The 27,420-nt window shown below is 40.9% G+C and overlaps 1 protein-coding gene and 1 long non-coding RNA gene across 4 annotated transcripts in view; one reads left to right on the plus strand and one right to left on the minus strand.

Annotated features, from left to right (window-relative positions):
• The window catches only part of cntn4 (contactin 4), a 194,323-nt gene that overhangs the window by 103,782 nt on the left and 63,121 nt on the right, over positions 1-27,420 (plus strand). For all 3 annotated transcript variants that reach the window (XM_025907489.1, XM_005450133.4, XM_005450135.4), the window contains 4 exons: positions 62-164; positions 3,784-3,968; positions 20,348-20,487; positions 27,044-27,173. In XM_025907489.1, the coding sequence (XP_025763274.1) occupies positions 62-164; positions 3,784-3,968; positions 20,348-20,487; positions 27,044-27,173 (558 nt within the window). The remainder of the gene's footprint in view (positions 1-61; positions 165-3,783; positions 3,969-20,347; positions 20,488-27,043; positions 27,174-27,420) is intronic.
• On the minus strand, positions 2,982-3,902 carry LOC112846976 (uncharacterized). The gene is made up of 3 exons (XR_003220224.1): positions 3,772-3,902; positions 3,362-3,495; positions 2,982-3,025 (listed from the first exon to the last, which is right to left on the minus strand). It is a non-coding gene; the product is annotated as an uncharacterized LOC112846976 (long non-coding RNA).

Below are 27,420 nucleotides of genomic sequence, written 5' to 3' on the forward strand. Positions count from 1 at the left end.
TTAAACTTGAATTAAAAAAAATCTTTCTTTGCACTAACACTCATTTGCATTTCTCTTTCAGGTGTTATGGGTGAATATGAGCCAAAGATTGAAGTTCAGTTTCCAGAGCTTGTTCATGTTGCCAAAGGATCCACTGTAAAACTAGAATGCTTCGCTCTGGGAAAGTAAGCTCACTTTTAGTACAGGCTCAGCATGCTCACGACCATTTAAAAGAAATATGTTGTGAGAAAATGTTACGTTTTCATGTGCTTTGCCATTTCGCTACAACCCTGGTATGTTTCAAGCCTGGCTGCACATCTGACAAATTAGAGAGTGTTGTGGTGTAAGGATCTTCAGCTAAAATATACAGCTTTGTAACACAGTGTACTGAAGTACACAAAACACACGTCTACAGTAAAAAAGTGCTGAACAGTTACACTAAACTCTGTGGCGCCAGGTTATTTTTGCAGATTCACATCCACAGAGAATGAAATCCCCACATTAAACTTTCATTCAGAATCACCATTAATTGCCATATTTGTTGTTGTTTTTTTGTCTCCAGTTTTGCCTCTTTACATCACCACAGTAGATTTAAGTTCAAGCAGTCAAGATGTTGATTAACTTTTTAACTTTATTTCAAATTATTTGCATTCACTGCTTATGAATTACAGCATTTTTTTATTCACAGTCCCCCACTTTCAGTTCAGTATTTACACAGTTGACTGATAGTGACTGATGTTGAGGGACGCCATTATTAGGCTGAAAAAAATCAAATCAAATCAAATCAACCTATCAGACAGATTTTCAAAATTTTAGAAGTAAACAAATTAACAAAGTAGAGGCAGTGTTATAGTATTAGCATGTATGGCTGCCAGTAGAATTGGGTCACTAGTTTGGATTGGTGTAACAAACAAAGTAGCTGGATGAATTATGAAGTGTACAAGGCTATACTCTGATCCATTTTACAGCATTTGGCTAAAACTAAGCAGACATCACATCAGACATGACAGTGCAAATGGATAAAAGTGATTGGGAATGACAGCAATTTTTCCACAAAGTGGTAGGCCATGTAAAGTCCCATAGTGTGCAGACGATGCCAATTTTCAGCAGTCTGTCGCTACAAACCTCCAAACTTCATGTGGCCTTCAGATTAGCTCAAGAACAGTGCACAGAAGCTCTGCCGTGACAAGCTTCATGGGTTGTCATGGCAGAGTAGGTGCATCCAAGCACATGCACAGTAGTATAAAGCACGCTACCACTGGACTCTAGAGCAGTGGAGACATGTTCTCTCGCCCCTCTGTCTGGCAGTCATGGACTGGTGTTTTCCAGGAGAATGGTACTTGTCTGACTGCACTGTGCCAAATTTAAAGTTTGGTGCAGAGGGGATTATGGTGTGGGGTTGTTTTTCATGAGTTGGGGTCGGCACCTTAGTTCCAGTGAAAGAACTCCAAAAGTTTCATCATACCAAGACATTTTGGGCAATTTCATTCTCCCAACTTAGTAGGCATAGTTTGGGGATGGCCCCCTTCCTGTTCCAACATGACTTTGCACCAGTGCACAAAGCAAGGCCCATAAAGACATGGATTAGTGAATTTGGTGTGGAAGATCTTGACTGGCCTGCACAGAGTCCTACCCTCAACCCAATAGAACACCTTTGGCATGTATTAGAGTGGAGACTGCAAGCCAGGCCTGCTTGTCCAACGTTACTGTCCTACCTCACAAATGTGCTTAATGTTCAAGTATTCCCATAAACACACTCCTAAACCTCGTAGAAAGCCTTCCCAGAAGGGTTGAATCTATTATAGCTGCAAAGGGTGGGTTGATATCGTATTAAACCCTATGGATTAAGAATAGGATGTCACCAAGTTCATATGCATGTGAAGGCAGACGAGCAAATACTTCTGGCAAAATCGTGTCTTTCTGCATGCTAGAAATTTGGGTTTATAGGAGCTCACATTGTATCCTTAGTGAAGATACTTCAGAAGAAAAATGTGAATTCCGGTAGAGACAAATATATTAACACCCTGGCTTTGGGAGTCTTCAATTACCAAATACTGATACCAGTCCCAGACTAATAAGCCGCACTCCTCACTCTGAAGAGACTGAGAATCAGACCTGCCTGAAACATTCCTTTTCTAACTTTGAAGATGTTTCTGCAAGATACAGTAGACTAGAGTAGATGCAGTTTCTAAATTCAAACTGATATTTTTTGTACCATAGAATAAAGCAAAGGCATCAAGGTTACATTTTATTTAGTTCATTCACCTAATGCACTTATTTAATCTCAGTGTAAGAGTCTTTGCCGTTTATCATCAGCAACGTTTCCCTGCTCTCGGTTTTATTGTGTGCATCTCCTCACATACATGGAGTGGACCAGAGGAGCTCGTCTCCAATAAAAGTTTCTCAGCAACTGTTAAATCAAAAAGAGTGAGAGAAAAGGAAAGGGAGAGGACGACGGTGACTCATCATCAAACTTTTTAGTTGTCATCTGTTGCAAACAAACGTAGCTTTGGTGCGACACCTTCAAACAGCGCAATCAGCGCACTACTGCTGATGCCTGGTGTATTCACAGAACAACACACAATTTAAGTGAAAATTTAAGTTTGTCAATATCCAGTATCACATCGATTTACAATCCAAATATCAGATCAGTGCAAACCTAATGCTTCATGAATATAAGATACCTTTTGTTAAGGGTCCAATATTGAGGACGAGAGTAAAACAACGATGGTCCAGAAGAGCTTGGTCAAACAATTGATTTTAATGAATACACGCAGCGTGGGGAGATGTAAACTGCAGAACATCAGCTGTAGATCTCTGCCCAAAATACACTTCAGATTGCTTTTTATAACATCAGGGTATTATAACGCCCCCTCTTGCGTTTACAAGCACATAATTTGCATCTTAAGAACATTATTTGCCTCTTTTACAGACAATGATCAATTTTAGAGATAAATGCAGACGCAGAAGTTCCCCTTTCTGGCATCCTCTTCCAAATATGGTGATGATCTCAGGCCTTTGAGGTCCCCATGGACTTGTCCTCCTTCTGTCACCTGTTGTCAAGTAAACTCTAGTGTAACATGTTGCTGAATACACTCAGGCCTTTGCTCCGCTACTATTTTTACTGTAACCATATACTCAGCATATAAGCTTTTAAGATTATAGATTTAACTCAACGATTTAAAGTGGTTCTAACTGTACCTGTAATAAACATGTTAATATGTGATTATGATAACCCCTGTAATACAAATTATAACATAATGCCAACAGCTTCGATAAATGCTTTGATGAAATGATAATTAATGCAATGATAAAGATGATGGTTATGAACAGTAACCGTGAAATAATTTCTTTAATCCTACACTTTCCACATAAAGGATACTGATATATGCAATCTGCTTAGCTAGATGATTTGAACGCCATCATGTTCTTTATGAATATTATGGTGCAGGACATTTACAGGGTCAGTCATCTGAATTTGATCCATAGTGCGCAGTCTCCTCTTGAAGCTTGGATCTTATAGATTTCAATTCAAGGTTAATTTGAGCACAACATCCACCAGTCTTGAAAATTACTGAAAGAGTGAAGTATGACTCAGTGATAGGTTTTACTAATAAAAAGAATACTTTTTAACATTTTCAAGAGAGCTTTGCTTGCAGATAATTGGTATACACGCTTTCTACATTCTGGCAGCTCATATTCTAATTCTACTTTATCATTTCCAATAAAGGTAAATGTATATAAACATTTTTGTCTCTTATGTCACCCTATCAGCTTCAAAAACACGTTTACCTCTCTTCACAGCCCAGCACCTTCTATAAGCTGGAGGAGAGTCGACAATGTGCCATTCCCTAGGAAAGTGGACATGAGAAAAGCCAGCGGCGTCCTGGAAATCCCATATTTCCAGCAGGAGGATGCCGGCACGTACGAGTGTGTGGCTGAAAACTCCAGGGGAATGAACACAGTGAAAGGAAAGCTCTCTTTCTACGGTAGGTGATCCAGTCGTGCATGAATATTTGACCACCGTGCACCACATCTGTCAGTTCAATTCAATTCAATTTTATTTATATAGCGCCAAATCACAACAAAAGTCGCCTCAAGGCGCTTTATGTACAGTAGATAGCACAATAATAAATACAGAGAAAAACCCAACAATCATATGACCCCCTATGAGCAAGCACTTTGGCGACAGTGGGAAGGAAAAACTCCCTTTTAACAGGAAGAAACCTCCGGCAGAACCAGGCTCAGGGAGGGGCGGCCATCTGCTGCGACCGGTTGGGGTGAAAGAAGGAAAACAGGATGAAAGACATGCTGTGGAAGAGAGACAGAGATTAATAACAGATATGATTCGATGCAGAGAGGTCTATTAGCACATAGTGAGTGAGAAAGGTGACTGGAAGGGAAAAACTCAATGCATCATGGGAATCCCCGGCAGCCTACGTCTATTGCAGCATAACTAAGGGAGGATTCAGGGTCACCTGGTCCAGCCCTAACTATATGCTTTAGCAAAAAGGAAAGTTTTAAGCCTAATCTTGAAAGTAGAGATAGTGTCTGTCTCCCGAATCCAAACTGGAAGTTGGTTCCACAGAAGAGGGGCCTGAAAACTGAAGGCTCTGCCTCCCATTCTACTTTTAAATACTCTAGGAACAACAAGTAGGCCTGCAGTGCAAGAGCGAAGTGCTCTAATAGGGTGATATGGTACTACAAAGTCATTAAGATAAGATGGGGCCTGATTATTTAAGACCTTGTATGTGAGGAGCAGGATTTTGAATTCAATTCTGGATTTAACAGGAAGCCAATGAAGGGAAGCCAAAACAGGAGAAATATGCTCTCTCTTTCTAGTCCCTGTCAGTAATCTTGCTGCAGCATTTTGGATTAGCTGAAGGCTTCTCAGCGAGTTTTTAGGACTTCCTGATAATAGTGAATTACAGTAGTCCAGCCTGGAAGTAATAAATGCATGAACTAGTTTTTCAGCATCACTCTGAGACAGGATATTTCTAATTTTAGAGATGTTGCGCAAATGGAAGAAAGCAGTCTTACATATTTGTTTAATATGTGCATTGAAGGACATGTCCTGGTCAAAAATGACTCCAAGGTTTCTCACAGTGTTACTGGAGGCCAAGGTAATGCCATCCAGAGTAAGAATCTGCTTAGATACCATATTTCTAAGATTTTCAGGGCCGAGTACAATAACCTCAGTTTTATCTGAATTAAGAAGCAGAAAGTTAGCGGCCATCCAGGTCTTTATGTCTTTAAGACATTCCTGCAGTTTAACTAATTGGTGTGTGTTACCTGGCTTCATGGATAGATAGAGCTGCGTGTCATCTGCATAGCAGTGAAAATTTATGCTATGTCTTCTAATGATGTTGCCTAGGGGAAGCATGTATAATGTAAATAGAATTGGTCCTAGCACTGAACCCTGTGGAACACCATAATTGACCTTAGTGTCTGAAGAGGACTCTCCATTTACATGTACAAACTGGAGTCTATTAGATAGATATGATACAAACCACTGCAGTGCAGTACCTGTAATACCTACAGCATGTTCTAATCGCTCTAATAGGATATTATGGTCAACAGTATCGAACGCAGCACTGAGGTCTAGCAGGACAAGCACAGAGATGAGTCCACTGTCAGAGGCCATAAGAAGATCATTTGTAACCTTCACTAAAGCTGTTTCTGTGCTGTGATGAGCTCTGAAACCTGACTGAAACGCTTCAAATAAGCCATTCCTCTGCAGATGATCAGTTAGCTGTTTGACAACTACTCTTTCAAGGATTTTTGATATGAAAGGAAGGTTGGAGATTGGCCTATAATTAGCTAAGACAGCTGGGTCTAGAGATGGCTTTTTAAGTAAAGGTTTAACTACAGCCACCTTGAAGGCCTGTGGTACATAGCCGATTATTAGAGATAGGTTGATCATATTTAAGATCGAAGAATTAATTAATGGCAGGACTTCTTTGAGCAGTTTTGTAGGAATGGGGTCTAAAAGACACGTTGATGGTTTGGAGGAATTAATTATTGAAGTTAACTCATAAAGATCAATTGGAGAAAAAGAGTCTAACTTAACATTGATGGTACTAAGAGTAGCTGTAGATAATATTACATCTGTGGGATGATTATTGGTAATTTTTTCTCTAATGATAAAAATTTTATTTGTGAAGAAGTTCATGAAGTCATTACTAGTTAACGTTAAAGGGATGGTTGGCTCAGTAGAGCTCTGACTTTTTGTCAGCCTGGCTACAGTGCTGAAGAGAAACCTGGGGTTGTTCTTATTTTCTTCAATCAGTGACGAATAGTAAGATGTTCTGGCTTTGCGGAGGGCTTTCTTATAAAGCAGCAAACTATTTCTCCAGGCTAAATGATGATCCTCTAAATTTGTGACACGCCATTTCCTCTCCAGCTTACGAGTTATCTGCTTTAGGCTACGTGTTTGAGAATTATACCACGGAGTCAGGGACTTTGGATTTGAGGCCTTAGTTTTCACAGGAGCTACAGTATCCAGAGTCGTACGTAGTGAGGAGGTAAAATTATTAACAAGATAATCGACCTCTGTTGGAGTAGCGTTCAGATAGCTGCTCTGCTCTATGTTGGTACAGGGCATTGAAGATGATAACAGTGGGTGGATTATATTCTTAAACTTAGTTACAGCACTTTCAGAAAGACATCTACTTTGATAAAGTCTACTCTCCACTGCTGTGTAATCAATTATTGTAAATGTAAATGTTATCAGGAAATGATCAGACAGCAGAGGGTTTTCAGGAAACACTGTTAAATATTCAGTTTCTATGCCATATGTTAAAACAAGATCTAGAGTGTGATTAAAGTGGTGGGTGGGTTCTTTTACATTTTGAGAGAAGCCAATTGAGTCTAATAACAGATTAAATGCGATGTTGAGGCTGTCATTTTTAGCATCTACATGGATGTTAAAATCACCCACAATAATTATTTTATCTGAGCTGAGCACTAAATCAGATAAAAAGTCTGAGAAATCAGAGAGAAACTCTGTGTAAGGCCCAGGTGGACGATAGATGATAACAAGTAAGACTGGTTTCTGAGTTTTACAGCTGGGGTGGACGAGGCTAAGCATCAGGCTTTCAAATGAATTAAAAGTCTGTCTTGGTCTTTCGTTAATTAATAGGCTGGTGTGAAAAATTGCTGCCACACCGCCCCCTCGGCCTGTGCTTCGGGATTTCTGGTAGTTAGAATGACTCGGGGGTGTTGATTCATTTAAACTAACATACTCATCCTGCTGCAACCAGGTTTCTGTAAGGCAGAGTAAATCGATTTGTTGATCAATTATTAAGTCATGTACTAACAGAGACTTGGAGGAGAGAGACCTAATATTTAATAATCCACATTTCACTGTTTTACTCTTTGGTTCAGATGTGGATACTGTATTGTTCTTTCTTTGTGATTTTTTATGTTTAAGTTGTTTATTGCTGGTTTTTAGTTTGTTTTTTGTCTTTTTGGGAGCTGACACAGTCTCAATGGAGATGGGTTTTTGGGGGGGTAGCAGGAGGAGAGAAGCTGCAGAGAGGCGTGTAAGACTGCAACTCTGCTTCCTGGTCCCAACTCTGGATAGTCATATTTTGGGGGGTTTAATGAATTTGTCCATATTTCTAGAAATGAGAGCTGCTCCATCCAAAGTGGGATGGATGCCGTCTCTCCTAACAAGACCAGGTTTCCTCCAGAAGGTTTGCCAATTATCTATGAAGCCCACATCGTTTCTGGGACACCACTCAGACAGCCAGCAATTTAAGGAGAACATGCGGCTAAACATGTCACTCCTGGTCTGATTGGGGAGGGGACCAGAGAAAACTACAGAGTCCGACATTGTTTTTGCAAAGTTACACACCGATTCAATATTGATTTTAGTGACCTCCGATTGGCGTAACCGGGTGTCATTACTGCCGACGTGAATTATGATCTTACTGTATTTACGTTTACCCTTAGCCAGCAGTTTTAAATTTCCTTCAATGTCGCCTGCTCTGGCCCCTGGAAGACAATTGACTATGGTTGCCGGTGTCTCTAGCTTCACATGTCTGAGAACAGAATCACCAATTACCAGAGTTTGACCCCCGGCGGGTGTGTCGCCGAGTGGGGAAAAACGGTTAGACACATGAACAGGTTGGTGGTGTACCTGGGGCTTCAGTTTAAGACTATGCTTCCTCCTCACCGTCACCCAGCCGCCCTCTTTCCCCAGCTGCTTGGGGTCTGCCGGGGAACAGCTAGCGGGGCCTACGCTATCTTCGGCTGCACCAGCTACAGGGGCCTGGCTAGCTACGGGTGAATGAAGGGTGCGAAGCCGAGTCTCCAATTCAGTAATCCTGGCCTCCAGAGCTGCAAATATGCTACATTTATTACAGGTATCATTACTGCTAAAGGAGGCCGAGGAGTAACTAAACATCTGACACAATGAGCAGGAAAGTGCAGGAGGGACAGGTGAAGTAGCCATGGTGCTAACGAGTCGGCTACGAGCTAAGCTAGCGAAACAGTAAAGAGACAGTGAGTGAATACTTTGGCTATAAATTAGGTAGTGAGTACACAGAAAGGGTGATTCAGATGAAGCACGTTAAGATTATACTATGAAAAAGGGATGTATCAAAAGATTTAAATTAAATTGCTAAGCAGAAAAGCTACTCAGAAACACCACTGTGTTTGAGCAGGAACAGGAAGTGATACTATACCACAGAGCGAGCGAACACCAAGTGACAGCGCCACCAAGAGTCAGACCTGCTCAGACTGAAAGTCAGCAAAAGCAGACACCACTTTTTCTCGCAAAGCCGGCTGCGGCGATCAGCAGAGGCTCGGCGTGGCATGCGCGAGGAAAGAGGTTTGTTTTAACGGCACATCAAAATGATTAAAGGCCATCAGCCATGATGCCTCTAATATTTTAATCCAGATTAAAGGGTGATGTGGATGAGGCTGAGCCCTTGGATACGACCTTGTTGGTGAGCCTCGTATTGGGTTTCCACCAGATGGCATCGTGATTCACGTCCAACTTGACGGGAGATCAAAGCTGTTAAATGTACTATACATAGACCAGTAGCACATATGTCAGGGCCTTAATCTGCACAGCAGCATCTGGATCAACGGGAAGGGGGTTAGGAGATTTCAGTCATTGTTGCTGACAGTGTCACAGTTGATGCCACACCCACTGAGTTCAGATAGTGGAAGTGGAGATTACCAACGACTATTTAATTCCAAAATTAAACACCCACTGTGAGAAACATTATCTGCAAGTAACACACACATCTCAACATTTTAAAGGGAATGCCTGCTTTTTTTTTTTTGCAAAATGGTAAATATGGAGATCTTGATTTATTATTTTGGTGCATACTTGTCACTCTTACATGTTTCAGATCACTGAGTAAAAGAGCAGATGAGAAACAAAGTCTGTTGTTTCAGTCTGGAAAGGTTTACACAGCCATTTTAAAGGCTTTTAGAACTTCAGTGAACCACAGTGAGAGCCATTATCCACAAATCGAGAAAACTTTCAACAGGATTGGCCGACCAACCAAAATTACCCCAAGAGCTCATCCAGGAGGTGTCGAGGCAAAACCACCGCTGACCAAAAAGAACACAAAGTCTTGTCTCAGATTCGCCAAAAACATCATGATCCTGGGAGGTTTTTGCAAATTACACCTGGTGTAAAACTACCACAGCGTTTCATAAAAAAAACATCATACCAGAAGTCAAACATGGCGGTGGTGGTGTCACGGGCTGGGGCTGCTTTGCTGCTGCTGTAATTAATGGAACCATGAATTCTGCTCTCTACCAGAGAATCAATTCATTTCCTGAAGCTCAAAAGCACTTGGGTTATTTAGCAGGACAATGACCTGAAACACACCAGCAAGTTGAATGCAAGTTGAACCTCTGAATGCCTTTTAAAAAAACAACCTAAATGAAGACTTTAGAGTGGCATAGTCAAAGTCCAGGCTTAAATCTGATTGAGATCTTTTGGGATTAACTTAAACAGTCAATTTCTGCTCAAAAACCTTCCACAGTGGCTGAATTAAAGCAGTTCTACAAGAAGACGGGGCCAAAAAACTTATTGTGAGTCATCACAAAAACCAAGAGTTGCACAATCAGTTATTGGATTTAGAGGGTAATTAATGATTCACACAGGACCAGGTAGGTTTGGGAAGCTTTTTTCCCATAATGAATGAAAACATCATTTAAAAACTTTTATATTTACTCTGGTTATTTTTGACTGAAATTAAAGTTTGTTTGCTGATCTGAAACATGTAAGTGTGACAAATATCCCCCAAAAAAGAAAAGAAGAAAAATACGGAAAGGGGAAAGCTTTTACAGCACATAACCCCAAAGGATTTATATATTTGCAAAGAATATATATCCGTCTTTCTGTATGCTTAATCATGCTTGTGTCCTTTTTTCCCCTCAAACTTCTCTGAAGTTATCAAAGCCAGACTGAAACTTTGGGAGAGAAGAGAGAAAGAAAGAAAGGAGGAAAGAAAGAAAGAAAGAAATTATTTAGAGCATTATTTGTCTAGCCACGCTGTCAGATAAAAGAAAATTTTAGTAAAAGTCAATTTATGTTCCTACAGGAAGAATCTGTGTCCAGGTGCCTATGTGCACCTTTTGAGAGGTCAAAAAGGTAAATACATTTTCTGAAAGAGTAAAGGGTACATATTTGCACTGTTTCTCTGAGATTTTATGGTGCAGTATCCGAAGACAGTCTGTGTTCTGCCAAATAGAAAAAGAAATAAGGTTAAAAATAGTTTTACTCTTAGGTTTTAAGGCTATACTGAATATTTAAGTCAGATGAAAAGCATGTAATCCATTCTGACAAGTTTCATTCTGTATCCATCTTGTGTATCAGCTGCACGGTGGTTTTTCTCCTCGTGCGCCGCATTATTCCTGTAGTCTGAAGACGCATGTTAGAAGTGCATGAATAAATAAATATAAAAGATCTAAATTTTAAATGAAGGGGAACCCTGTACCCAATTTCGGACTTTTTTTTTAAAGTTGTGGTTTTATACTGTTACATAAATTGTTACCAGAGGTTAAACATTGGTCTCTGTAAGTCTCTGCAATTCCATGAAAAATAAGTATCCCAGTGCTCCAGTAGTTTGCAGCAGCATGACTTTATCAGTCTGTCACATCGTTGTAGAGGAATTTTGGCCCACTCTTCTTTACAAAATCGCATCAGTTCATTGACCTTTGTGGGTATTTGTTTAAGCATAGCTCTCTGAGAGCATTTTCACACCTTTTGTTGGTCTACTTTTCACACAGCTGAAAATCCAAATGAGCAAAAATGCATCACTCACCACGTGAGAATGTTCAGTCCGCTTACTGGGTAGATGTGTCCTGGGCCTGAGCAACAAAAGCAATTAGGAGAACATGGAGAATTTACATTCATTTCATGGCTAGTTTCTGGCCAAGAGAGACCTCTGGACAGCTATAGTATTTCAATTCAATTCGATTCAGCTTTATTTATACAGCACCAAATCACAACAACAGTCGCCTCAAGGCGCTTTATATTGTAAGGTAGACCCTACAATAATACATACAGAGAAAAACCCAACAATCACATGCCCCTTATGAACAAGCACTTTGGCGACAGGGGGAAGGAAAAACTCCCGTCTAACAGGAAGAAACCTCCGGCAGAACCAGGCTCAGGGAGGGGCGGGGCCATCTGCTGCGACCAATTGGTGTGAGATATAGTACATTGCCATAACCTAGCATACAAAGCATACGTGGCTATGGGAAGTTTTTTAGCTCAAACTTGCAATGCACATCTGGTAGTTGGTTCAGATCGAGGTCGGATTACACATTTACACCATAAAAAAAACATTCTGGAGTTGATTTAGAACCACGCCAAGACTTCCTCCTTCAAAGAGTCTTTGACTGGATCATTCCAACACCTTGCTTTTCTTTTTCATTCATTCTGCTGTTTGCTTCTGTCCTTGGGGCCATTGCCCTGTTGCATGACCCAGTTTTAACCACACTTGTGTTGAACAGATAGTCTCACATTTGACTATAGAATACTTTGGTAAATTGATATGTAGTATATCAAGTTTATGGTCAACTCAAAGACTGTAAGATGCCTGGGTGCTGCAGCTGCAAAACAAGCCCATCATCACCCCTCCACCACCATCCCTGCCAGTTTACAGGAGCTGTTTTTGTTGCTATGCTCTCTTTAGTAGCATTGGCCAAGAAAAAGAGATTTTCTCCTGGCAACATTTCCAAACAAGCCATACATTTTCTAATTGTACTGTGATGAACTTTAACATGCTAACTGAGGCCTGTAGCTCGAAAACACTCGAGCGTTTTTTCCTGTTTCTCTAAACGTTGCTTCTCTAGTCTGACTTTGTGGTGAATTTGCTGGGATGTCCGCTGCTGGGAAGATTGTGACATTATGTTATCACACTGTTGAATGCTCCAGACCAGAAAGCTATTAAAACCTCTCCTTTGATTGAGGTGCTCACACTTGCTGATGATTAGTAAGTGCATTTGATTAGCGGGACCTAGCTGCTATTGACCCTCTTAATTCCTATGAAAGCATTAGGGGTGTACTTAGTTTTTGAATGACTTTATCTTCAAATTATCTTGGTAACTGTTCGAAACAGCTGCTAATACAGTTTTGAATAACCAGATCAAACTTTTACATTCATGTTTGCAGTAACATTTGAACCAGGATATTTCATTTCCACCAAGGTCTTTGAGACTCTTTACTTGTGCTTTCACATTCTGTGGCGTTTCCTCCCACCTTGACATCTCTCTGTTTTCTTCCTTCTTATTTTCTCCCCTTCCAGTCCTGCTGTGTCAGCCGTCACAAATAACTCATTTGAGGCATTAAACAATTTGCCGTTATTTATAACAGCCCTGGAAGCACTTAGCCTCGCTCACTCTAACGGCCCAGGAGCACGCTGTGATCCGCCAATGCTTGATTCGTCCCTCTGAGCCACCTCTCCTCTCTCAGTTTTGATGGCTTTTGTCAGTCTCTCCCTCTCTCTCACCCCTGCTGTCTGCAGCCAGGTGATAAAAATCAGTAATCTTATTTTGAACTCCCTTTGAATTAAGCCTTTGAGACATTCGTCAGCAGTGTAAGCCAATGGGGGGATCGATAAGGGTATCTCTTGTACATCTAAGCAAGCTACAGTGAAAGGCGAGCATGGCTTTGTGTTAGACAGGAAGGAATGAAGGTGTTACTTTATGGAGGCACATCGGTCACACTTTTAATACCACTCTTGATGTACTAAGAGACAGAAGCACTGCTTTGTTTGTCTCTCTAATACACAGAAAACGTGAAGGAGCTATGCTTTTATTACAACAGCATTTTTACAGGTTTCCATCTCTTCTTTCCTGTCTTGATGTATTTTAATAAATAAACGATTTAGCTTGAGGCCAAACTAGATTTGCAAAAGCAGCTGCACCTTGTGATCATATTGTTTTTTCTCCTTATTAGTCATAATTCTGTACTGGATGAAGTTCCTAACAGCAAATCCAAGCCATAGACAAAAGGTTTGTTAAATTTCCCCTGTGAAGAAAACGCTTTGAAAAGAAATGGGCTTTTGCTCACTTGCTGATGTCGATATTACTCAGAGGGGAAATAAATGCAGAACTGTGACAGGTTAGTTTCCCTGTTGTGTTCTCATTTGTGTTTTTGCTGGCTTACCGCTGCATTATCTCGTAGTGATTCCACCGATAAGGCAAATTCCCATTTTTCCTCTGCTTTAGCCTCTTGACGTCGCACCTGATTGTATGTGTGCTTAGCCCCGGCGCAGGCTGGGACGGGCTGCCGGCTTTCATTTGGCAAGCGTTTTCTGAGGGTCGATGCGTGCGCAGCAGGTGAGGGATAGAGCGAAGGATCCTGACAGCGAGGGGGGGGAGAACAACGATGACAATGCGGCTCCGAAAAATGCGGCGGGTGAGGGCAACCCAGTCGGACTCTGATGGAGAGCTGGTGTAGCATGAATGGATGTTAGGCTAAATAAGTGGTGGTGGTAACGTTTATAGAAAGTCTAGTTTCCCATCTTTCCCATTTGTTGCAGCAAATGTATATAGGCACATATGGTGCAGCTGACTGAATGCCTGCAAAGCTTGCACTCATGTACAGCATCAATATGAATTTAGTGATTTTGTGTTTACTGCATATAGAAAACACCTCAAGCAAATAATTTTTTTTTTTTTAAATGGTCAATTTTATTTTTATATAGTGATAACACTGAGAAAAAACCAGGGGCGAATGGGTTTAATCTCCAGGCCCTGAAAATCAGGCACAATTCTGTAGTGGAAATCACTCCATGGACTCAGGAACAACTCTTTGTTGGCTCACAAGTTTTCACGTCCCCCCTGTGTGAGTGGGTTTGATTCCACTGTCCAGAGACAGGCTTGTTAAGTAAACTGGTGATTCTAGATTGGCTGTAGGTGCACATGAGCATGAATTATTGTCTGTGTGTGTTAGCTCTGCAGCACACCGGTGACCTGTGCGGGGCGTAGCTCACCTCTCACCCAGTCTCAGCTGGAACAAGTTGTAATACATGCAGGAACAACATAATGTAGCCGATGTCTTTTTCCAGGTCTCTGTCATTTCAGCAACAATTCCAAACTATGTTCTGCACACATTCCAGCAGCAGGAGCTAAACTGGCATACCTTGAGTTCAAACCTGTCACCCACTGAAAACGTTTGGAGCATTATGAAGCGATGAAGATATCCGCCGAGGCCCAAACTGTTGAGCAGAAACATTCTTATTTAGCAAGAATATGAAAACATTTCACTTTCAAAATTAAATCACTACGTATCCTCTTCCCAAATGCTTACAGAGGCTGGTTGAAAGCATTTGGTGTCACAGCAGTGGGCGTGTAAATGCAACATTAAAATGAAACAAAACAGGAAAAAACAGTTATATCCATCCATCCATCTTCTGTGAGTTGAGTCTTACGGGCTGGAGCCTATCCTAGCTTTAATATGAAGAGAGGCAGGAAGAATCTGGAGTACCTTGATGGAACATGCAAGCTCATACATACATCTGACACGAGCCCAGGACCTTTTTGCTGTGAGGTGACAGTGCAAACCACTGCACCACCGTGCTGCTGTTGAAAATAATATTCCAGTATACATGCTCATACTGCATGAATGCATACAACCCAATGGGGTAATATTTTATACAAGGAAAGCCCGTTCCATTTAAGCTTTCAGAGTTTAGAAGGTAGATGATACAGTGCATGTCTGTGAAGGTTCTCAGTCATCCACGTCATTGTAGTCTAAGGAGCTTGGAAGGAAAACCGTCTGGACTTCTTTAAGTTGCTTGAAGACGTTCTCTCATCCAAGAAGATTCTTCAGTTCTAGGGTCAAATGCCTTAACGCCCACACACACCCTGGGCCTTCTGACCTCAGGAAATCACATGATAGGGTGGGGCTAGGTTTCACAGCGGGTTCACCTTGGCTGAGGCTACGTCTACACTAATCCGGATAAATCCGTTTTCGGCTACAAACGCTCCACGTCCACACTATTGTTTTCAGTTGTTTTCAAAAAGAAACGACTGAAAACTCTTATGTTCTGTACAGCGAATGCGTGAAACGTAAGACGATTTGACCTACGTCATTTCCGTCTTCTGTTTATTTACCTTGCGGCTCTTTGAAATGTCGCAGCAAAATGGCGAGGAAAAGCACCAAGTTTTTTTAAATGGACTGACAATGAGATGGAGTTGTTGCAAATGTTGCAAATGCGAGCAAGAATATAGACTACAATGCCATCCGCCATCTTAGTTGAATTGGTCACATGACTTCATCATGTGAGTATAATGCGTCATTGTTTTCGAAAGGCGTTTTACATCCCCTTTGGAGAGCATTTTCAAAAAACTCAGTTTTCTTTGACCAAAAACACTGTCTCTGTGTGGACAGAAGGCCAAAACGGAGAGAAATAGATGCGTTTTCAAACGAAAACGTATTAGTGTGGACATGGCCTGATTGTGACTTACACCCATTTTCATACCCTGGCTCGTGCGATTAGGTAGAGGATCAACAGGGGGTCCATGTCCTTCTTGGGGGACACTCCCATAGGGCTTAAATCTGGGACTCTCCACCATTTGACATTAAACCTGAAGAAGCTTCTCGGATGAGAGGTGGAACGTCTTCAAGTAACTTACAGAAGTCCAGACGCTTTTCTTTCCAAGCTCCTTAGACTATGATACAGTGCACAAAGGAACGTTGGAATCTGTTAAGTTAGCAGAGCTCAGCGGTAAATGTGCCCAGTTTCTTTGAAATGTGTTAATGGCTTCAAAATAAGAGTGAACATATAAATTCAGAAAACAGTGGTTTTTTTGTCAATGTAATATTTGAATTGTTTTACTGCTTTACAACTAAATATAGAGTTTGAACAACGGACAGCACAGAGTGTGTATGTTTGTGTGTTCCTTCACATAATTCGCCCTGTTGTCCAAGCTTAAATTTAAAGCAACTACACATTTTTTTTAAATCACTGATATTTGGCCTCACTGTTGTGATAATGTATCGCAAGACTAATCAAAATGTTAGCGAATCGATATTTTGCCCCGGACCTATTTGAGAATAACGTGTTGTCTCTGTGGCAGGATAAATAACTGAAGATTCATCTTCCAGCAGCTTTTAGTTTAAAAGAAATTCATCACTTTTTCCCCTCAGCTGCACTGACAGCAACAACACTGGCTCCATACGAGTCAGATGTTAATGATCTCAGCCAACCTCGTGCATGATTTTAGCGGCACATGATCCACAAACACAAATCGCTCTTTCATACTGGCCGGATTTTGATGTTGTATCAGTGCAAGACTCCAACATAGCTAAACAAGACTACACAAATACCCCCCTCTGGTTGCCTCATCTACCTCTTTTTATCAGCCTTTTTTGGCTCTCTCTTTCCAAACACACACACGGGCCCACGCGCACACACTTTGACTACATGCTGAATGTGTAACGCACAGAGATAGTGGGATTTGCAGCCACTGAATTTCTCCGTGTTCTCCTGTGTATCACGCTTTACTTGAAGGCAAAATACTGTATAGCGAAGCCAATTAGAGCAGGATTTGTACTGTAAGTGAAAAGGTCAGTCCTTGACGGTGACATTAGGTGAGATCTGTGGAATGGAAAAGTGTGGTCAGCTATTCCTCTTGTCCTGCTACTGGCCTTGTGTGATATAGGATGATAGTGGCTGGACCTACACATCAAGAGGAACGTACAGAACATTACACACAGAGAGAGCTTTAAAGATCTAGTTTTATGTACCTCTTTTCCAGCTTAGTCATTAACCAGCCCTGAGTTACTTGCATGACACAGCAAGAATCAATTCTCCCTCCGTATAATTATACCATTATTTACCGAGACTGTATTGAATGGAGCGTTTTTATGGTGCTGGTGCCCACCCTAATGAATATGGATCTGGTTTTCATCCTTTTTGTTCAGGTATAAGAACACTTGGAAAGTAAAAGAAAGCATAAAAGGAGTTCAGTAATCTTTTTACAGGCAGTAGATGTGTAATTCAGGGTTTGTTACTGCACTTCAATAAAGACAGATGTTATCATTCATTAGCTGACTTGTTGGTTAATTAATGCAGACGTGTGGAGAGAGAGCGTGGACCCAAGTGCAGACACAGACGGTGAGAGACTTAAACTGAAAGTGAGCCTTTATTACGGCGAAGCAAAGGAGAGAATGACTAAACTGGGAGAAACCTAAAAACAAATATAAGGAAATTAAAGGCCGAATACGAAAACCTGAGACAAGGAACAATGAACAGGGAACATGGAGAAATGCAGCAGCTGATACACAGTTGATCCGGCAACAAACAGAGGAAGACAAAAGGCTTAAATACTCAGAGGGATAACGAGGGAATGAGACACAGGAGGAGACACACACAGCTGGGAGAAATCACACGCAGAGAGACCGGAAGAAGCAAAACTAGAAAAGCCTAACATAGCGCAGGAGACTGTCAAAGTAAAACAGGAAACATGAGACAGTGAAAAGCACAGACATGAAACCATAACTTGACTAGATGTGACACAAGGAACAAAGGAGAAGTACAGACACAGAGATCAAGAGACTAGAAACTAAATAACAACGAAATGAAAGACTATTAATAACTCAAAAACACAAAACGCCGACTCACAGACCCAGGTCCATGACAATTAATCCACAGACTCACGTCACTACACCTCAAATATATGCACATATACAATTCTCTGTGTGTGTATATACATATATATATATATATATATATATATATATATATATATATATATATATATATATGTATATGTGTGTGTAAAAAAAAAAAATGCACATGCTCACTGGCCACTTCATTAGGTACAACTGTTCAACTACTCATTGATGAGTCAGTCACATGGCAGCAGCTCACTGCATTATGGCTTATAGAGATGGAAGAAAGGAGATTTTTTGAGTGAACATGGTGTGCTTGTTGGTGCCAGTCAGGTTGGTCTGACTATATCTGGTGATCTACTGGGCAGAAAGTTTTCATAAGACCCTGTGCAGTTCTGTGAAAATCTCAGCCTGATTGAAACTTTGCGGTTGGACCTTAAGAGAGCCGTGCATATGTGATTGCCCACAAACCTCGATGAGCTGAACCAACTTTGTAAATACGAGCCAAAAGTGCAAATATGTGAGAGACTGATAAAGTAAATGATTACTTCATGTTAGTGCTGATAAATGTGCTTCTGCACGCTGCCGAATGATGCGGATGTTAGTTTTTCACAGGACTGCTTAGAGTCCTGTGAAATCTTTCTTCTTCACAGGATCGTGTGAAATTCAAAATACAAGTGTTGCTACAAGTGGGAAGAAAATTTGTAACTAGAATTGAATAAAAGCATACAACAACCACACTACTAAACCACTCGTTTTACTGGATTTAACAGCTTATTAACAACCTTTGGTTTCTGACATAAATGCATGTTCTATTTGTTTTTATAATAAATGACTGAACTGATTCATTATTCAGTTTTAAAATGATGAGCACTGTCGTTCACTGCACTTTGTGATTGATGTTCTGCAGTCTATTACACAGTTCCAGTATAAATAATGCAAATAACAACTGGGTTAAAGGGTCTGCAGTCTTCCTCGAAAGCTGCATTATGCCCCCAAAACCTCCAGCAGAGAGAGAGTGCAACCTTTTCTTGCCTCCATATATTACAGTTCAATTTTCAGTCGTTAGAATGTGACATCCTTCAAGAGTTTACTTCTGCACATTAGAAAGATCATTTCTCATTCTTTCGTAGCATTTACAAATGTGTTAGAAAATTAGAGCAAATGACAAAGTGCGGCTGTCTGCACTTTGGACAAAGATTGGTTGTATGTGTCTGTGTGATCAAAACAGATAAACTGAAAGAGTTCTGCTCATTATACTCGCATTATTTCATTGTGTAAATCAATGCACTCGTAATAGTGCTTCTAATTGTGAAAATCCCCCATGGCCTTATGTGTGGGTCATGGATATAGAAGAGGAGTAGAGGAGTAAAGAGGATGGATGGTATGATGGTTGTCTACTGTAGTTCTTCCCCTGTTGCATTGGAAGAAAGGGCGTTATGTGTGAGGCTGATGAGTGTGTTTGACTGAATGGAGCAACAGGAGAGAAAAAAAACTGCTTCCCTTTTGTTGCCGTGTTGGCGTGGTTATGGCAGTTGGTAGAGCCGGTTGTCTGCTAATCAGAAGGTTGGTGGTTCAATCCCTGTCTTCTCGAGTCTGTATGCCAAAGCATCCTTGGGCAAGATACTGGACGCTGAGTTACCCTGATACGTTCTTTGGAGCATGAATGTGTGAATGGTAGGTACAATAGCATGCACGTAGATGCAAAAAATAGGTACTTGTGTGAATGAGACATGTTCAATTCAATTTTATTTATATAGCGCCAAATCACAACAAAAGTCGCCTCGAGGCGCTTTATATTGTACAGTAGATAGCACAATAATAATGTATAGCACACTGTACACAAATAATAATTGTGTACAGTGCTTTGAGTACTTGAGTAGAAAAGTCCTATAGAAGACCAGTCCAGTGAAAGTGTAGTACTACACATGCATGTTTAGTTCAGGTACTGTGTAAATGTCCTCATCAGCAGGCATTCACTGTCAATGAAAGCATGTAGGGCAAGATTTTTAGGAAATGACAAGATAAGTGTAACACTTCAGGAATCCACAAAACATCCAAACATGTTGATGGCTTTGGATCACGCAGTCTGAAAGAAAGGTTTTATTTCATTAGCACCAACTTAAGCACTGATATGACATCTTTTGTGCATGGTACTTTTGTGGGTTAACCATAGTGTTTTGCTGCTTGTATGAGGTGTTTTGAGAACATCAGATTTGTGAACAGATTGTGTTCACTCTAATTGCCTCGTATTTCCGCTCTTTCCAGCTCCTCCTCATCTCATCGAGACACCCCAAGATGTCCAGAAGCTCATCGACGACTCACTGGCGTGGGAGTGCAAAGCCACCGGGAAGCCCAAGCCTTCATACAGGTGGATGAAGAACGGGGAAAACCTGGAGTCTACTGAGGTGAGAGCTCCCAGGGACCCACGTGTTTTTAGAACTGAAGAAAAGGGCTAGACCTTCTTCGGCAGCTTCGCGACAGATGTTTCTCACACACTCCGTGCTGCCGAATGAAGGATTGGAGCAGCCATGTACTGTACTTTCAGAGCTTTATTGCGCTGCTTGTTCAAGCTTTACTGACTAATTACCTTGCATTATATTCTTCTTCATTACAACACAGTGCCTCCTGTTCAGTTTATGTTACTCACTTCTGCAAAACAGCATTTATTTCAAAGGAATTAAACTGTGTCTGCTGTGCTGAGAGACGAAACTGTAAGCAGGCCAAGTATTTCACGGTAGCCGGGAAGTACAGTGATGTAAGAGCCAGCCTAATCTTCTGCTAAATCTCTCCACGCCAAGCGCGGTTATTAATCCTGTGCCACCAAAGAAGAAAAAAACAAGATTCTCTATACAAACATTGTATATCCTACTTTCATTTTAGCTCTCCGCCCCCCTCCGAGGCCCCATTGTGAGTCCGGTGATGAGAGATGAGTCTATTAGGACCAGCCTACTTCCACACCTAACTTTAACTGAACTCTGCTGTTGGCAAAAATATGATCCCCTGTATTTATTATTTATGTTGGATATATCAGATCATTTAGTCAGGTTGTTTGGAAAATAACGATTGGACATTCAGGCACAGCGTGCACCTGATAAATAAACAGGCATTATGTTAATTTGCTTCATTATGCAAGAAAGGCGACAAACACACCAGAGGATATCGATCAGTACTTGAATGTTATACATGTGGTTGAAATGAACTCAGTGTGTTGTTATTACCGGAGGCAGTACTCCACACAGCACAGCCTTTTTCATATAAAAAAAACTGATTTGGCTTACCATCAGGGGAGAGTAATCAACAATCTGTTTAGCCAATGGCAAACGCTTTTATCAGCACCTGTTATGAGGTGAGGCTCTTCGTTTTCGGTGTGTGAGAGTAATCATATTATTGTTTTTCTTTATTTTCTTAAAAATAGTAAACAACAAAGCATTTGATTGATCCCGTTTTACTCCCTGTGACCTTACTGCTTCTTTCTCTGTTCATTGGAGGTGCATTGACAATTCCAACAAATGTAAATAAACCCATATTTTGTTCACAATGAGCAACTAAGGGTTGATAATATTATTGGGCATAGAAAGAGTTTTTTGCTCAAGTAAAGATGAGCAGAGGTTCAGCAATCTGCAAAATTGTAAAACTGTGAAGAGTTTGAATATCTTATTATTTACAGTACATAAAATCATCAAAAGATTGTGAGAGTCTGGAGAAAGCAGAAACTCAATATTCAAGGTCCATAATCTTCTCACGTGGCGTTGCATCAAAAACAGGCACGATCATGGCATGGAAATCACCGCACAGACTCCAAAACACTTCCAGAAATCACTGTCTGTGACCACAGTTTACAGTGCCGTCCTCGAATGCAGGTTAATCTGCTCTATCAAGCAAAGAAAAGGCTATAAAATCAGGAATGTTGCAGTCTTCTCTTTATCTAAACTTACTGAATCCAGGAATGAAGCTAGGAAACACGGTTTGAACACAAGAAAGGTGGAAAAACTGTTCCGTGGTCAGACAAATCAAAAAGAACATTTCTGGAAACGTGGACGCCACATCTCTGGACTAAAGAAGAGAGGGACCGTCTGGTTTGTTGTCAGTGCTCAGTTCAAAAGCATCTCTGATGGTATGGGGTGCATCGGTGTTTTTGGAATTGGCAACTTGCACAACTGAAAAGGCAACATATGCTCAAATCCACATGATGTGTTTTTCAGCAGAAGCCTTGCATATTTTAGCAAGACGATGCTAAACTACATACTGCATCTATTCAGAAAACAAAGTAGAAGAGTCTGTGTGCTGAAGTTGCCTGCCATCCAGACCTTTCACCAACTGAAAACATGAAAAAACCAAAGAAACAAAGAAGACACGAGGCTGCCGAGCAGCTAGACTCCTATAAAAGACAAGTACAGGAAAACACTTCTGTCTCAAAAGTCCAGCAGCTGGTCTCCTCAGTTGTTAGATGTGTACAAACTGTTGCTACAGGAAGAGGGAAAGCTACACAGGGGTAAACACAATCCTGTCTAATATGACCTTATTTTTTTATTAAAATGTTAAACATTTGATTTATTTTTTATATTCTACTGTCAATAAAACAGATTCGTGAGATTTGCACATTTTGCACAGTGTGTCTACTTTTTAAGAATTTAGGTTATAGATTACATTTCAAAAGATCGCTTCAAAAACAGAGAAAAACTACATGCACAGTACATCACCTTCTGGATACGGGGCCGTAAGTGCATGATTAAAGGTTAGAGTGATGGCACTGATGTTTGTGCTGCACAATTCTTCTGAACATACACATAATTAATGGATACATTCCAAACGCATGGGTGAATGGATTAATCAGCGAAGGTGTTACATTGTTTGAAATGCCACCATTAACCGCAGTGGCTTAATGAGTGGAAGAGGGAAAGGTCAGCGATGTAAGAAGCGGTGGGGAGAGGATCCGCCGTTTGTTGTTATTTATTAATGATGAATCAATTGAGGCTCTTCTGACTGAGCAGTTCACTGAAAGTAACTTCTGATGAACTTTGAGCATAAAAAAGAGCAACGTAAAAGTCATTTTTTGACTATGTCGGTTCCTGGAGGGTCAAACAGTCAATTATACGTGCGCTACATTTACTTGTTAAATGATGACATATGGACCCTCCACTAAGCTCACATCCTTTTAGTGTACTGCAGTGCTGTGCCCCTGTTTTTAATACACATGAACAATCATTCAGCTGCCATTCTAGCCCTCTCCAGCTTTAGCATTAGCGCGTTCTTGGATGAAGTAGGAACAGTTTCTTGAGTCTTCCTCATACCTTAGGATGGTCCTTTTCTCAACTCAGCACTTGACTTTTACTTTAAAAAGCAAACTAACCCTCTCCTAAAAACTAAAGACTAGCATAAATATATTTGAGGGCAGCTGTGGAGTGGCAGATAATGATGTCATTAACCTTCCAAAAACAGACTAGTATTGTTTTCTTTTTACCTTCATTTATCACCAAAGTCATAGCAGGACTGAACTTTATGTGTTTTTGTTAAAAAAAAAAAAAAACTTTATCCAGAACATTCTATATTATTTCTTTGGATTTCAGCAGGTTTATAGTTAAATTGTTACTCTTCTCGTGAATCCCCTTTCTCCATGAATGTTGGACACTGGACTTAATTATAACTCCTTGGAGAACAGCGTACAGTACTGTGCAAAGGTTTTAGGCAGATGAGAAAAAATGCTGTAAACAAAGAATGCTTTCACAAATGGAAGTGTTAATAATTGATTTTCATCAATCAACAAAATGCAGTGAATGAACAAAAGAGAAATCTAAATCAAATCAGTATTTGGTGTGACCAGCCTTTGCCTTCTTCTAGGTACACTTGCACACAGTTTTTGAAGGACCTCGGCTGGCAGATTGTTCCAAACATCTTGAAGAACCAAGCACAGATCTTCTGTGGATGTAGGTTTCCTAACAGCCTTCAGTCTCTTCATGTAATCCCAGGCACACTCGATGATGTTGACATCAGGGCTCTGTGGGGGCCGTACCATCACTTCCAGTACTTCCAGTTCGTCTTTGTGCTGAAGATAGTTCTTAATGACTTTGCCTTGTGTTTGGTGTCGTTGTCTTGTACATTTGGGGCCAATAATCATTTATATTTGTGAAAGCATTCTTTGTTGACAGCATTTTTTCACACCTGCCTAAAACGTTTGCACAGTACTGTAAATTTGCGTTATAAAAGTTGAACGTATTTTGAACCAATTTTTGCTCTCAATTACGCCTCTATGTTTGCATGTTTTTCACAACTGAAATAACCTTTCGACCCTGAAATGCCGAATTACATAAGAACTAGAGTGGACTCCATGAGATGGTAAATGTTTGAAGACCTCAGACATTTATATTTCTTTTAATAATATATTGAAGTTCTCTAAGTAAAAACCACATTCGTATTCTAGATATGGATTTTGACTACACGCCATAATGTTGTAAACAATAAAGGTAGGCTCACTTCAAATCTGTCCCTGTGGAAACATTTAGACAAAAACACAATTTATCCACAATCTCTGAATTGAAACAACTGTGAATCTGATTGGTGGAGATCAGTGTTACCATGACGACCTTGGCTCAAAAATCGGCTATACTTTATTACACACGAGCATACGAAACACAAACTAGAAAATAATAGCAAAAAAGAAAAGAAAAAGGAAAAAAAGAAAGTTGGAAGCTGGTCTGAATCTGGGCTTTGCAAATGGGTCGTGGGGGGAGTCTGTACCTTTACCTTTTTTTTAAATTTTCTTTTTGTTTAGTTTTTTTCATCCAAGTCAAATCTTTATGTCATCATGATTCACTTCGTCGTGGATTGGCTTGGTTCAAGGCTTAAAACTTTTTATATATACTTGTGTATAATTTTCTGAAATGTCAATGGAGAAATACGTGGGAAATTCATTCCTGGAACCAGAGCCGTTGAAAAAGAGGACGTCATTGCTAAACTCTAATAGGTTTTCACATGTTTTTGAGATTTTATGTTCTGGACCCACAGCGAACAAGCTATTGTGTTCAGTTTTTCTCAGGATTGCTTTTATTACCTGTGTCAGAATAGCTGTGTTTCTTTTCTTGTGGCAGTTTTCATCAGAAGGACCTCACTCTCTGCTGCTTTATTGACAATGGCTGCAGGATTAAGTAGCGCTGCAATTAAAAGGAAACTCCACCGTGAAACAGGATTTAGTCCATTTAAAGGACCACCGTACTCATAGCTTACTGCTCTGCACTTGAATTTAGGTCTCCCTGCTCTCTTAGGACTCTTATCCAAAAGGCTTCAAATAATGTTGCTTTAAGTGTGGTTTAATACTTAAAAAGGATGAGAGAGATGGTTGAAATTCCTTGTTTTCCATGTTCGTTCAAGCTCAAGTGGAGCAAACAGGCTTAGCCTCAAGTTTTGTTCTTGTTATTATAAAGCCACTGTTGAGCTTAGTTCACGTCTGCTACTTCTGTCCTACTCAGGCACATAGGGTAAATTAATCAAACATCTATGAGTAGAATTAGCAGATTTCTTTAACATTTCTCCTCCAGTGAGCACTAATAATTTTTTTTTGTTTGAGCCCTGCTGAGATTTTTTCTTTTTCTTAGTCAACAAAGATCAAACTTGAAAGATTAGAGTATAAGAGAATGAAAGACCCCCCACCCTTTTGTTCTTGAATGCAAATGAGTAGATTGAAGTTGTTGTGATAATAAGATATGAAATGTAGCCTGTACAAGTTTTACAGGTGTTTTGCATCATTCTTACAAAGACTAGTGATTAGTAATTCTAGAAAAAACCCCAGAAAAGCTCACTTTTTCTATTTATTCATATTTTTTGAGTTTTTTTGTTTTGTTTGTTTGTTTTTTTTATCACGTAAATCACACCAGAGTTGTTGGCAAATGACATTGCCAATCATTTTCATTCAGCATAAGGCGTACAGATGGTCCCCCCAGGTCCCTGCATGAAAAACTGCTGATTTGAGAGGAATGTCATGGTTAATTAATAGCTGCCATAAATGGGAATGCTTTCCATGCACAGACTGATACACGCCAGCATTCGCCTCCCTCGCCAGCAGGGATGTTTGCCCCTGCACATCCGGAGGTGCCTGAGCGGTATGGAAATTCAGGCGCAACCTGCTCAAACACAGGATTAGTTTGTGATCTTTCGACGAGGACGGTCTCTCTTTTCATGTCACAGTACCTTAATCCCCGGCAACTGGAGCACAGGCCGCTCCAAAAAAAAAACCCTATGGAAATAGGCTCTGATGACATTATGGGTGAAGCCGGAGGAGAACACAGCAGACGTAGGGACACAGGGGAGGCGAAAAACCTGACACAGCTGCATAGAGATGTATGAAAACCGCTCGAGGATTTAATACTGTAGTGAAGGAACGGTGCGAAAACTCGAGTTCAGGGAGATAAATGTATACTGGGGATTAAATGTCCGACTGATTCACTGATCCAGCCGAGTTTTTAGTTCATCGGGCCTAGCCGTCCTTAAATAGATTTTAATTTGATGGCTCAGTGACGAGCAAGATTTTCCCCCCCGTAGGCGGGCAAATAGTCCAAACAGATGAAGCGGTGGTACAGCGTGACCATGTACACAGCACTTAGTATGTACAGGGCATACCTATCTGGAAAGCAATTTTCACAGCGCCGTATACCTCAGATGTCTCGATACTCCTTCCCCTCTTATCCCCTCTTTCTGCTGAAGGGGAAACGGGCCCTGTGGTGCAGTCAGAGATATAAATAGAGCATGGTTTTATTTCACTCTCATAAACATGTAGATTGATTAGGGTCATTTTCTGCTAGCCTGCCTCCATCCACCCAAGCCTTTGCCTCCATTAGTGATGAAAACCTAGATTTATTGCCACGTCTGTCACTTCCAGACCATAATTCACTGGGCCGCTGGCTGCCTGTTTTTATGCAGATGAGCCATGGGAGTAAGGCATATTAAAGGCACGTGTCTGTTTGTCCGTAGGAACGCATACAGGTCGCCAGCGGGGTGTTGTCAATCAGTCGCCTGACCCTGACTGACACCGGCATGTACCAGTGTGTGGCCGGCAATAAGCACGGGGAGGTCTACTCCAATGCAGAGCTGCGAGTTATAGGTAAGACCCTGCCTCGGTTTACAGAGTGTGCAGGGATGCACACACCCACTCTGGCATGTGCGCGTCCCTGCTTCAGATGTGTGTGCAAGAGTGTTTGTTTTCAAGTTTGCTCCCTCTTCAGATGACCTCTGGCCTCCCTCTCATTGGCCACTAATTGAAAAGCATTAATTATAAGATGAATGCGTCCTGCTGACAGTGATGTATGCTCGGAGCTGCTTTGTTCACCAGCCTCGCCCATCTGCGCTGT

The sequence above is a fragment of the Oreochromis niloticus genome, linkage group LG5, assembly GCF_001858045.2.
Source record: "Oreochromis niloticus isolate F11D_XX linkage group LG5, O_niloticus_UMD_NMBU, whole genome shotgun sequence".
In the NCBI taxonomy this organism is placed as follows: domain Eukaryota; kingdom Metazoa; phylum Chordata; class Actinopteri; order Cichliformes; family Cichlidae; genus Oreochromis; species Oreochromis niloticus.